This window comes from Mya arenaria, chromosome 4 (genome assembly GCF_026914265.1).
Source record: "Mya arenaria isolate MELC-2E11 chromosome 4, ASM2691426v1".
Classification (NCBI taxonomy): Eukaryota; Metazoa; Mollusca; class Bivalvia; order Myida; family Myidae; genus Mya; species Mya arenaria.
In genome coordinates this window covers 65513795-65527847 of record NC_069125.1, presented here as the reverse complement: position 1 = coordinate 65527847, position 14053 = coordinate 65513795, and the positions used below count along the sequence as shown (strand labels likewise).

Here is a 14053-nt window from a genome sequence, read left to right as displayed (position 1 = left end):
AAGGTCATTGAATTAAAAAAACAAAACTTAAGTACACTTTTTCAAATCTTGAACAATCATGTTTGAATTTTTACCAAAAATCTGTATCAATATGCCCAATATGTACAATTTCGGACTAGAAACTGTAGAAAGTTATTGCATAAGTATCTCCAAAGACCCCTTGCCGACAATTTAATTTCGAGTTCAGTGGGAGGTGACCCGGAGGGGTGCAAGTCAAGTTACGCCCACTTTATCACCAAATCCTGGATAGGAAGAGGTAAAATGAGTTGAGTAATTACAGAAGTATTTTCGAGAAGCAAAGCCAAAGGCCTGGTGTTCGTATATAACGCAAAATTTCTTTAAAATGTTAACTTGACATTTGTTGCGGGTTCATGTAAAGGGAAGTTAATGCGTAAGAGTTTTTAAAAGCGATGGGTTTTGAAAACTGTTGTGTGCTACATATAAACAGGAAACACGTGAAATGAGGTAAACAAAGTTATGTCAAACATTATCTGGGCTTTATCCTATTTGACAAGAGGGAAAATATAATACATAGTTTGTATCAAAACACATTCTGTTGATTTGTCTAAAATATTTTACATTTTATATGAAGACTGTGGTAAAACTACATTTGTTTTTGTCAAGCATATCAGTATTTCGGATGGAAAGTTCGGACATTGAGATCATCAGAAGTCGTTTCGGTGTTTAACTTTTACTGTGTCGGATCGAAAACGGGTTGAAGCCATGCTCGATAACTATGACTATCAACTTCCATTCCATTCGGTTTTCCTGCGCTGTCATTTTAGGCACTTACTAAAATGCATGTTGCTTTTTTTTATAAACTTGTAAAGTTTTATGATTTAGTAAACGATTTTCTTTCAACTTCTACATGATTTTTTCATCTTTCTATATTCCTTAATGTCAAACCCTTTAAAATGATGTTGATTTTGAGATATTTGCTGAAGCCTACTTAAAAGAAACAAGACACCTGATTAGTCTAAAATTATAGACATGATATACGGGATTCTTCCACTCCCTAAAGTCTAAACGGGTTTGTGCAAAAACCTGGGGTGTTTTGAAAAATATTGAAATTGTATTAAGTGAAGTATTTTATGGTTTAAATTGATCATAAAGGTTTATATTCATATTTGATCATGTAAGTGAAAAGTTATTTTGCACAAAACAAGCATTTAATGTATTAAAACACATTATTTACCTTTCCAACAAAATGAAATTTGACTGACACAAACAACAATTATGCCAAGTGGAACAACTCGACCCAATCGTTATAACTCGGCCACCTCAGACAAGCTTCGAGATAGACCTCGTAAATACTATCGTAACCACTCGGCCAAGGCAAAAATGTTCCGATTGATTAAAAATTGTGTCCTGAAGCCTTGCAGGTGCCCTTCATGTATATATCGCTATGTTTTGACAGCAAGAAATGAAAAAAAAAACACGTCAAACTCATAATTATTCGTAGGATATGACATTTTTATGTATCGAACTGATATAAAATAACATAATCTGGTTATATTTCTTGTTTTTATGATATATTTTTTAGATGTTAAATGCTTTAACCCGGAATCCCGACGGAATAACTACCCACTTTTGATACTAAACAATTTGTACGTGAAGGATTTGCCATATCAAAAAACGTAAAAAAATTCCGTAAATGTACAATTATTTGGACTAGACACCTGATATGGTCCAAAAATTGGCAAATACAGGGTTCGAATTTAGACTCGCATACTCGCAAAATGCGAGCGACATTTACAAATTGCGAGTAACTTTTATTCAAGCTTGCAAAATTCTGCGAGTTGCCTTTTCTAGACCACAAAATGTTAAAAGGAGAGTGGAATGAACATGAACTTAATTTCGCTACATAGTCTAGTGTAAACAGCCTATAAGTGGCATGTTTACACTACCAGTATAAAGAAGACAGTACGGAGTCACGCTCTAGTAAGTTTTCAAAAAAAGAACAAATACGGAAAAGGCGGAGATTTATCTCGTATCTTTCCGGGATGCTCCGAGGCGTGCATAATACAAAGTGAATACAAATGACATAATCACCGAGCTCAATCATTGGCTAAATTTAGCGCTTTCTCGCACAATATGAAAACCCCATCAACCTTTGAATATATTTCCGCCCAACTGTCAAAGTGAATAGACTTTGTCGATCGATATATTTCATGGTCCAAAGCATCCACGCTACTTTTACTGTTACTTTTATTTATTTGAAATTTATAATGTTATTGTTTTTAATACTTGTAGACTTAATTAAATCTGTAGCGTGCTTGCGTAATGGGTATTACCCGATGGCGAGGGTAAATATACAAAGTGAACAATGTCAAATTATTGGACAGCTTTGTTACCAAAAAGTGGCCAGCATCTGATGAGTCTTTCAGTACCCCCCAAAAAGAATAAGCCATCAACAAGTTCTAGTAGCCGAGTTACTCAAGATTGATACTTTTTAATATTCATAATATGTCTTAAGTGTAAATTTCTACTTTAATTAGACAATATTATAAGGGAATAAAGCAAATAATAAAATTGCAAGTTGATTTTTCATTTTGCGAGTGCTCCTCAAAGTTAAATTCGAACCCTGAAATACAGTATTCCCCGCATCAAGCCTAGTATTGTCAATGCAAGCTAGTATGAGGCTGTTAATACATAATTTTACATTATTGAAACAATAAATGCAACAATCATGCTGCTGTCTCAACTGAGTTTCCCCATTAAGAAAAAGCACATAATGGTTTCCCAGTTTAAAATAGCGCAGAATGTGTTTTAACACCTTGCAAGTCATGTTATCGTTTCAGACACTTTACTGTCAATGAGCGTTTACCAGCTCGATATCATTTTCAGCAGAGTTAACATCTTTCAAAAGTTTTCATCCATCATTTTCATCACCAATGTTGATCTGTCAGGCTCTGTGTCTATGTTGTTTCACAGTAGTCTTCCTCTTCATAGCATCTTCAGTTCTTCTGCAAAGCCATGAAGCATGTGAAAGTCACGTGTTGAGTACAGATAAATATACCGACGTTGTTTTTAAACTTACTTGACTTTATTTGGTAAACAATCCTAGCAAATTTAGAATTAGAACAATGCCCAAAAGCTGGGAAAGATACATGTGTCATTCATCAGTAAGTAAGATTCAATGCATTGTACACAATGGTATCAATTTTATGAAGGTTTTGGACAATTTTCTTTGTATTCTTGCAATTTTGACATGTGGTGTCTAGTCCCTTTAAGGGGTTTTATTACACGTGGTATTAGATTTACCAAGAAAATACATGAATGACAGTTACAGAAAAAGCAGAGCATCAACACTGACGATTTTAAACATGATGCTGACAATATATAACTTATATTCATAGTTAAAGCAGCACTTAAATTGTGGAAATAAACAGAGTGCATGTCTATATAAGAACATTCAAACTTGATGTTTAATGAAGTGTTCTTAAAATGGTTACACATATATAAACTGCAAATGCCAAAGAATCTTGTCCAGGCAAAGTTTCTCTACAAAAGTACAGATGCTCAATAAAAGGTAACTGTTTCTCACTGTCTGTTTACATAGAGATCAATGACAAACATGCCATCAACATGTACATAAGTGGTCATTTGGAGTTTATTTTCATGTATTGCATTATGACTAGGATGAAATTCTATTGGACACCATTCTTTGGTAAGTGCTTTTAAGATATGTATAACCAATTTTAAAAATAATGACACAGATTATGAGTTTGAATGTGTCTTGGGAAAAAGGCAATTTTTCTGGTAATGAAATGGACATTTTTTGGAACATCCTATTTTTCAGTAAAACATTTTGCCAATTAAACTTATTATAAAAAAGAATGTTGTCCTAATTAGTGCAACCATACTGTATAGTAAGTTATTTGACTTATATGTAAAACAACACAACATTGATAACCCGAAGTGGACATTTAGGGTTTCCATACATTCTATATTTGAAAAAAGCGCACAGGGATTTTCTTATCCTATCACATAATTGAAAATCAATACAACTCCTAAAGAATAGTGTATAGCATATGGTCATGGAAGATAGTTAACTTTCCTAGGGTTTAACCAGTACTAGAACTCCAAATTTCCCAGTAATGCCCTTAATGCCTATCACCATGTAAGGGAGAACCAATTTATAACGTCTTTGGTATGACACGCCTACTTCCTGCTTTGAAGCAAACGCTCTACCACTAGGCTTTCTTGGCATGCATGCATGTTATCAATTCTGAAAAGAAGAGTTTCTTAAAACCATTTTATAAAATCACTTGAATTCTTTAACCCAACATATAGTTTATTAACAATAACTGCTCATTTCTGAAATTATATTTTAATAGAGGAGTCTAAGATATGGAACACTTGCTAAACAGAAAATGAAGTTGTTCATGACATACACATCCTTTAAATAGTTACCATATATTGAAGAAGTAAGGAAATGACAATCACAATAATTTTCAAATTAAATAAAAAAAAATAATATTTATGTCATTTCCATTTGTTTTAGTTCACAAGGGGATGAAGACAAGGACCAGACTGGTCGCAGACTATTAGCGCAGTTTAAGAGTGAAAATGGTGAAGTGACAGGCAGTGCATTCGATCTGCCAGTGAACATCACAGTTGACAAATTACAGCTCATCTGCAATGCCCTCCTGCAAAAGGTACTTCTAGTCTTCTGTGATTGCCCTCATATCCCCCAAAAAGAAGGAAAAAACTTGTCTTTGTTGATGCATTAATATATACAATTTGCTTTTACAAAATTAATGTCACATATATTTTAGAGCGATACTAATATTTGTTCTTTTAAGGTTATTTTCTGAAACTGTTCATGTATATTATTATATATAAGATGGCAAATATTATTGTATGGCAGGAAGAAAAGGTTCCATATTCCTTCTTTGTGGAAGACAAGGAAATAACCGAAAGCCTTGAGAAGACATTGGATGAGAAGAGACTTGAGAGTTCAGAGGATGTGTTGGACATCGTCTACCAACCACAGGCTGTGTTCCGGGTGAGGGCAGTGACCAGATGTACTAGTTCCATACCAGGCCACGCTGAGGCTGTCATCGCTGCACAGTTTAGTCCTGATGGCAGGTTAGTGAATTTTTGAGTGAGCTGATATTCTGATGCATTGTAACAAACATAATATGCTACATCATTTCATTATTTAGGTGTGGATATATAGAATAGACACAAAAAATACAAGGCTGAATCTCTGGACCATATATTTTGACCTTGACCTTAAGTTGGTGTGAAACAAACATTGGGACGAGTGTCCTGGAGAAATAAATGTATAAATACACTATCTTACAAAAATTAGAACAATGAATGTTTTCAATGAAAAACTGACATGAACCAATGTTTTATTTCAGGTATTTAGCAAGTGGTTCAGGTGATACAACAGTTCGGTTCTGGGATGTGAACACAGAGACCCCTCAGTACACATGTACCACACATAAACACTGGGTGCTGGCTATTGCATGGTCACCAGATGGGAAAAAATTGGCGTCAGGATGTAAAAATAGCCAGGTAATTTGTTGAACCTTGATAAAAAAAAACACATGATATCGACATCAAAGATTTGTTCATATCATTTATTAGCTTCTTTACAGCGTTTTAAAACATTTAAAATTTATTATTGCATTAGACTATATTAAGGATGTATACACATACAGTCAAAATCAATTATACATTTATTAAGAGTACACTAAATGGACAATAATAAAGCATGGTAATTTGGCATTTATTGTCTGATATACAGAGGATTATGTTTCATTAGTATATAAGCTTCCAATAATGGTTCTTTAATTACCAGTAGTGTCATTGATATCTCTGATACACTACAATTTTGAAAACAATTATCATTCACATTTTTTCTATGATAAAAAGTTCTTTTCAACATGTAGGTATGTGTGTGGGAGCCGTCCACAGGGAAACAGATAGGGAAGACCATGGTACAACACAAACAGTGGATCACCTGGTTGGCATGGAAACCACTGCATCTGTGAGATTCATATTCAGCACTAAATCCTTGCAATCCTTTGCTTATTTGTTCCATTGCTATTTAGAGAAATTGTTCAGGTAATTTATAAAGCTTGTGAAATGCATAATTATGATGACCATTATCAGTGTGTCATGGAACTCTTAAAAATGATGGCACATATATCAAGCTAACTTTATTTGTTGAGTTGATTGTTAAGTATATTCCTGAGTATTTGGAACCCTGATCATGTCACGCTCAGATTATTCATGCCTTGTGTTTATTTTCAGAGATCCAGAGTGTAGATATTTAGCCAGTTCATCAAAAGTAAGTGCTTCACACTGATGATTATATTGCATATGATTGTTCGCCTTTATAAAATAGGTTACAGATTTTTAGCTCAAAGAATAAGGAGAGCTCTACTACTCACCCTAGTGTCGGCGTCTAACCTTGGTTAACGTTTAGCATGTAAGCACGTTCAAGTCATTATCTTAGCAAATAAATAATGCAGTGCATTAAAACTTTAGATATGTGTTCTTAACTATTCAACCCACTCATTTAATAAAGTTAGATAACACTAATTTGAAAATAATGCCTTCATTATTTAACTTTGCTGGTTAAGGTTTCGCATGTAAGCACACATAGGTTAATATCTCAGTAACTACTGGATGTATTGCAATGATACTTAATAGAATGGTACTCAACAGTCCAACCTACTTGAATAACCAAGTAAGATAGCTCAATTGTGCATTAAATGCAAATTATGGCCCTTTATTATTCGACTCAGAAATTCTGGTTAAGGTTTTGCATTTAACCACATGTAAGTCAATATCTCCGCAAATACATCATGTATTGCATTGAAACTTTCTACAAGGGCTCCTAACTATCCAACCTTCTTAATTGATAAAGTAAGATAACTCTATATTGCATATAATTTAATTTTGCCTCTATCTTATTTGACTTAGAAATTCTGGTAAAGGTTTTGTACGTAAACACATATAAGTCAATAACTCTGCAATTATCTCATGTATTGCATTGAAACTTTATACAATCATGTATGATAACTCTATCTTGCATATAATGCAAATTTTGCACCTTAATTTTTAACTGGTTATGGTTTTGCATGTAATCTAATTTTATAGTGATCCATGCATGTTTCACCAAAACTTTGCAATCCTTAAATTTAAAGCGGTGGAAAAGTTGAGCACACGTGACAGCTCTTGTTTATAGATGTTTTTTGTGATATTTTTTTCATTAATATTCTATAAATTATATGATTGAATAATTATGAAAATAAAATGGATTAAAAATATGAAATAACTTTTCCCAGGATGCTACAGTGCGTATATGGGATACGACATTATCGCAGTGTATGGTGTGTATATCGGGACACCTACAGAGTGTGACATGCGTGAAATGGGGAGGGACAGACCTGATCTACACTGCATCACAGGACAGAACCGTCAAAGTCTGGAAGGGAGACAATGTGAGTGCATCTGGTGAAACATTCCAGAAACTTGTCTGGTATAGGTGTCAACCTCTCAACCAAGAGGTTCTGGGTTAAAGCCCAACCAGGGTTTGAGTGGTCTAGTGATATAGGTGACTGCCTCTCAACCAAGAGGTTGTGAGTTCAATCCCCACCTGGGTGGGAGTTGGTTTTAGTGGTATAGGTGCCCCACAATTCACCCAAGAGCTTGTGGGTTCTAGCCCCACAAGGGTGAGAGTGGTCTTGTGGTATTAGTACTGCAATATGGTGAAAAATTGTGCAAATCATGGGAAAAGCATGAAACTTTGCAGATAGGTTCTATTTACCATACAGAATTCAAAATGTATGAGACCCCGGAAGTATCAGACAATATGGCCGCCAAAATGCGATAAAGTCGTACGAAGTCTTTGATTTATTTGGTCTGTATAGTATTTTATTTCTTTTTTCCATTTTTTGCACAATTTTAGCTATATTTGCACCAAAGTGCAGGACTATGTAGGTGTCTGCCTCGAGAGGTTATGGGTTTCCGCCACCAGCAAGGTGAGAGTGATCTGGTTGTATATGTATCCACACCTCACCTACGAGATTGTGGTTGAAGCCTCATCCGGATGTAAGTGGTCTTGTGATATAGATGTCTACCTCTCACCCAAGAGGTTGTGGGTTCAAAGCCCACCTGGTTGAGAGTGGTATAGATTTCCACCTTTCACGTAAGATGTTGTGGGTTTACACCAAACAAGGATGAGAGTGGTGTAGTGGCATAGGTGTCCACACCTCATCTTAGAGGTTGTGGGATCAAGCCCCACCAGGTTGAGAGTGGTCTTGTGATATAGGGTTATAAGTAGAATTTTAATATGCTTTCTCTTATGACTTTAGAAATATTGCCAACGTGTTACAGGGCATGCTGTGTAGAACACTGCAGGGCCATGGACACTGGGTGAACATTCTGGCCTTGAGCACAGACTACGTGATGAGAACAGGAGCCTTCGATCCTCGCAAGGCAGAGATTGTGTACAGAGAACAAACACTCTCAGGTAATAACAGGTTTTATTTACACAGTAAAGGGTGATGGTGATTTCTGAAATTGAAGTCTGTGTTGAAGGCGTCACTGCAGTAAAACATTTAGCTGTACTTTCATGTTGCAATTTCATGTACTGGTATTCTGTACCAGTTGGGGTTCAAGATTGTTGTTGTTGTTGTCTGAATGATGATATTATATTTTTTTCTTTAGGACCTGAACTACAACAAAAAGCAAAAGAGAGATATGATGAAGCAGTTGTAAGTAAAATCGTTCAAAGCATTTAAGATTTGCACATGTTGCCATGGTACATGTGAATGAGCTGTAGTCAGTGAAGTGGAATGTAGCCTATGCTGTCATGGTACATGCGTATGTACTGTAGTCAGTGAAGTGGAATGTAGCCTATGCTGTCATGGTACATGCGTATGTACTGTAGTCAGTGAAGTGGAATGTAGCCTATGCTGTCATGGTACATGCGTATGTACTGTAGTCAGTGAAGTGGAATGTAGCCTATGCTGTCATGGTACATGCTTATGTACTGTAGTCAGTGAAGTGGAATGTAGCTTATGCTGTCATGGTACATGCATATGCACTGTAGTCAGTGAAGTGGAATGTAGCCTATGCTGTCATGGTACATGCGTATGTACTGTAGTCAGTGAAGTGTTATGTAGCCTATGCTGTCATGGTACATGCGTATGTACTGTAGTCAGTGAAGTGGAATGTAGCCTATGCTGTCATGGTACATGCGTGTGTACTGTAGTCAGTGAAGTGGAATGTAGCCCATGTTGTCATATGTACTGTAGTCAGTGAAGTGGTATGTAGCCTATGCTGTCATGGTACATGCGTATGTACTGTAGTCGTGAAGTGGAATGTAGCCCATGTTGTCATATGTACTGAAGTCAGTGAAGTGTTATGTAGCCTATGCTGTCATGGTACATGCGTATGTACTGTAGTCAATACATGCGTGTGTACTGTAGTCAGTGAAGTGGAATGTAGCCCATGTTGTCATATGTACTGTAGTCAGTGAAGTGGTATGTAGCCTATGCTGTCATGGTACATGCGTATGTACTGTAGTCAGTGAAGTGGAATGTAGCCCATGTTGTCATATGTACTGAAGTCAGTGAAGTGTTATGTAGCCTATGCTGTCATGGTACATGCGTATGTACTGTAGTCAATGAAGTGGAATGTAGCCTATGCTGTCATGGTACATGTGTATGTACTGTAGTCAGTGAAGTGTTATGTAGCCCATGTTGTCATATGTACTGTAGTCAGTGAAGTGGTATGTAGCCTATGCTGTCATGGTACATGCGTTTGTACTGTAGTCAGTGAAGTGGAATGTAGCCCATGTTGTCATATGTACTGTAGTCAGTGAAGTGTTATGTAGCCTATGCTGTCATGAAACATGCGTATGTACTGTAGTCAGTGAAGTGGAATGTAGCCTATGCTGTCATGGTACATGCGTATGTACTGAAGTCAGTGAAGTGTTATGTAGCCTATGCTGTCATGGTACATGCGTATGTACTGTAGTCAGTGAAGTGGAATGTAGCCTATGCTGTCATGGTACATGCGTATGTACTGTAGTCAGTGAAGTGGAATGTAGCCCATGTTGTCATATGTACTGTAGTCAGTGAAGTGGTATGTAGCCTATGCTGTCATGGTACATGCGTATGTACTGTAGTCAGTGAAGTGAAATGTAGCCTATGCTGTCATGGTACATGCGTATGTACTGAAGTCAGTGAAGTGTTATGTAGCCTATGCTGTCATGGTACATGCGTATGTACTGTAGTCAGTGAAGTGTTATGTAGCCTATGCTGTCATGGTACATGCGTATGTACTGTAGTCAGTGAAGTGGAATGTAGCCTATGCTGTCATGGTACATGTGTATGTACTGTAGTCAGTGAAGTGGAATGTAGCCTATGTTGTCATGGTACATGCGTATGTACTGTAGTCAGTGAAGTGGAATGTAGCCCATGTTGTCATATGTACTGTAGTCAGTGAAGTGGAATGTAGCCTATGCTGTCATGGTACATGCGTATGTACTGAAGTCAGTGAAGTGTTATGTAGCCTATGCTGTCATGGTACATGCGTATGTACTGTAGTCAGTGAAGTGGAATGTAGCCTATGCTGTCATGGTACATGCGTATGTACTGTAGTCAGTGAAGTGGAATGTAGCCCATGTTGTCATATGTACTGTAGTCAGTGAAGTGGTATGTAGCCTATGCTGTCATGGTACATGCGTATGTACTGTAGTCAGTGAAGTGGAATGTAGCCTATGCTGTCATGGTACATGCGTATGTACTGTAGTCAGTGAAGTGTTATGTAGCCTATGCTGTCATGGTACATGCGTATGTACTGTAGTCAGTGAAGTGTTATGTAGCCTATGCTGTCATGGTACATGCGTATGTACTGTAGTCAGTGAAGTGGAATGTAGCCTATGCTGTCATGGTACATGTGTATGTACTGTAGTCAGTGAAGTGGAATGTAGCCTATGTTGTCATGGTACATGCGTATGTACTGTAGTCAGTGAAGTGGAATGTAGCCCATGTTGTCATATGTACTGTAGTCAGTGAAGTGGTATGTAGCCCATCTAGTCATATGTACTGTAGTCAGTGAAGTGGTATGTAGCCCATGTAGTCATATGTACTGTAGTCAGTGAAGTGGAATGAAGCCCATGTTGTCATATGTACTGTAGTCAGTGAAGTGGTATGTAGCCCATGTAGTCATGTGTACTGTAGTCAGTGAAGTGGAATGAAGCCCATGTAGTCATATGTACTGTAGTCAGTGAAGTGGTATGTAGCCCATGTAGTCATATGTACTGTAGTCAGTGAAGTGGAATGAAGCCCATGTTGTCATATGTACTGTAGTCATATGTACTGTAGTCAGTGAAGTGGTATGTAGCCCATGTTGTCATGTTACATGTATAATTTATGTACTGTGTAGTGGAATGCAGCCCATGTTGCCATGTAACTTGTATATGTACTGTAATCTGTATAGTGATATATAGCTCATGCTGAGGTCTAGTTTTATCTTTGGTGTTGTCACCTTTATTTTGATTGCATTAACAATTCTGAGATGATTAAAAACTATAAAAATGGAATACATTCCATGCAACTTTAAGTCTGATGAACATAGTGCATTGTTATACCTTTAACTTAGTCAATAATTGTATTATTCCTTATCACTTTCTTACTCAGAGTATAGGTGGTGAGAAGCTGGTTTCTGGCTCGGATGACTTCACTCTGTACATGTGGACTCCAGAGACAGAGACGAAGCCGTTGGCCCGCCTTACAGGGCACATGCAACTCATCAACGATGTCCGCTTCTCTCCAGACACAAGACTTCTTGCTAGCGCATCATTTGACAAGTCTGTGAAGCTCTGGGATGGTAAAACTGGCAAGTAAGAGAGATTTAGCTTTATCAGAAATCTTGCATTATTTAGGGTAAAAAAAATATAGATTCTGAAATACCATGATATGTATCTTTATCAGCAAACATAACCTCTTCAGGACTTCTAAATGGTTATAGTATGTTAATGTCTATATTATAGCATCCATTAATCTATATGAACAAACACTATGGCATGCTAATGCCTGCACATCCAAACCCTAATCTGCATATAAGGCTAACCTTCATTTCTTCTTGATCAATGTAGTTGGAATGATAATAAACAAACTTGTAATATAACGTTTATTTAGCGCGAAAGGTAATCAATATTTCTCACTACATCATTCACATTTCTGCCAGATTCATCACCACCCTACGAGGCCATGTGAGTCGTGTGTACCAGGTTTCCTGGTCTGCAGACAGTCGCCTGCTTTGTAGCGGGAGTTCTGACTCCACACTCAAGGTCTGGGACTTGAAGACAAAAAAACTCCTGCACGACCTCCCAGGGCACGCAGATGAGGTGGGTTTTTAAGTTTGTATTCCTTAATGCAATTATCGTGGAATACACCATTAACATGATGTGTGTTCACTAAGTGGTCAACATATGAACAGTAGGTGGTCAATAAATTTCCTAATTTATAGAAAATAAATTCCTCACACGTGAGTGAAATATTTAAAAAATGACATACACTTATTATTTAAAGGGAAATCACTTTAACTCTTATTTCAAGAGTTTTAAATCTGTAAAAATATTTTTTTCTCTGAAAATTATAATATATTTGGGATCTCTGAAAATGATTAATGTGAAGGTTGAATCATGGTTTTTAAACCGTTGAAATTGTAGGTGTACACGGTTGATTGGAGTCCAGATGGTCAGCGAGTGGTCAGCGGGGGCAAGGACAAGGTCCTCAAAATGTGAGTACAGTGTCCTCGACTCACCTGCTGGGGTGTTGTCTATCATATGAGTATTCTGGTGAAATATGTTCGACTTCGGTGATGGAGATACCATAATGATACATTCGTTTTGCTAATGCCCAAGTTGAAATCACTACAATACTTAATATTTACTGCACTTAATTTGATATTGAATTGACTTGAGAGTAAATATTTTATCCCATTTTTCCAGTTCTGTATAGAAAAAATGTCATAAAAGCCCTCTTTTCTAAGTTCTTTCTAAGATTTAGTTTAATTTACTATTAAAGAAAAAGCCAATACGTTTTAATATTTTTTTTGCTTTTTTCTATTTTCAGTTGGAGAAAATAAGAGTAGCTTGCAGCTTGACTTGTTGAAGATTGTTGTGTATTATTTTGAATAAAACAATCAATGCAATGCTCTTATGTCCGTACTGTATGTGAAATAAATGTGTTAAACATGAACCTTCTGTACATAATACATGGCGAGATATGTAGTTCTATTACTACTAAATACAACATTTTTGTATGTGTTTAAGCTGTTATTTGAAATATGACAGGTAATGTGTTATTCTGTGGCAAAGTTTTGCAAATGATGGAAGTTATAGATTGTTTGGTGTATTCGTTGAATTTTACAAATCTTTGCGTCATCTGCATGTCTTTATAATGTGTTAGTTGCCTTCGTGTTGTCGCCATAGCTGTCGTCTGCCCAAACTGGAGCCCGTTAAATACAATATTCAGTAGCTCGCCGTAAACTTAGTCGTTAAATCATTTTTTTAAATTGCCAATGCAATCATGTAGTTTTCCGTCTTTTCTTAGATTTTACCATTGTAATACGTCAAGTTCCGGTACCATGCATGACTGGTTTGAAGTTGTATTTACTGGTTTGTTGTATGAGTAAATCAATTCCTTGTCGTCATATTATACAACAACCATCTTTTTGCCTGTCAAAATCGCTGAGTAAGCTAGTCATGGTCGGTGGAAACTTCATTACGGGTGAAATGACATCTACTCACTGTCCACTGCCCCGGGGCTACATTCGGTCAGCTCTGATTGGTGAACGTATTTCTTGACGTATTTTACAATTTTTTATCATGACAATTCAATATATATACCACAACCAGCCCCCTTACCCACCATTTAAGAGGGATAACTACACTTTAATAGGTATGTTTTGTTATAATTTTCTATTTTGCTAATTGCTTTTATAAGAATTTCATATGGAACGTGATTTTTGCTCCAAGTTTTATTGGCGTATGTTGCTTTCTAAGATTGTT

General features: G+C 36.6%; 1 protein-coding gene across 1 annotated transcript; it reads left to right on the top strand.

Moving 5' to 3' along the window:
* Positions 1 to 446: 446 nt before the first annotated feature.
* Positions 447 to 13196, top strand: LOC128232008 (notchless protein homolog 1-like). Its single transcript, XM_052945336.1, has 13 exons — positions 447 to 465; positions 4508 to 4661; positions 4874 to 5094; positions 5373 to 5529; positions 5907 to 6004; positions 6271 to 6307; positions 7311 to 7466; positions 8362 to 8497; positions 8695 to 8741; positions 11676 to 11878; positions 12226 to 12385; positions 12710 to 12780; positions 13116 to 13196. Exons 1-13 carry the CDS (start codon positions 461 to 463, stop codon positions 13126 to 13128), a joined length of 1458 nt encoding a protein of 485 aa, XP_052801296.1. The 5' UTR covers positions 447 to 460; the 3' UTR covers positions 13129 to 13196.
* The last annotated feature ends 857 nt before the right edge of the window (positions 13197 to 14053 follow it).

Excerpts from the sequence above, each read along its gene's own strand:
- LOC128232008 (XM_052945336.1), top strand. Across the intron at positions 4,662-4,873 it reads GCAATGCCCTCCTGCAAAAG|GAAGAAAAGGTTCCATATTC; the intron begins GTACTTCTAGTC and ends ATTGTATGGCAG. Across the intron at positions 5,095-5,372 it reads CAGTTTAGTCCTGATGGCAG|GTATTTAGCAAGTGGTTCAG; the intron begins GTTAGTGAATTT and ends GTTTTATTTCAG.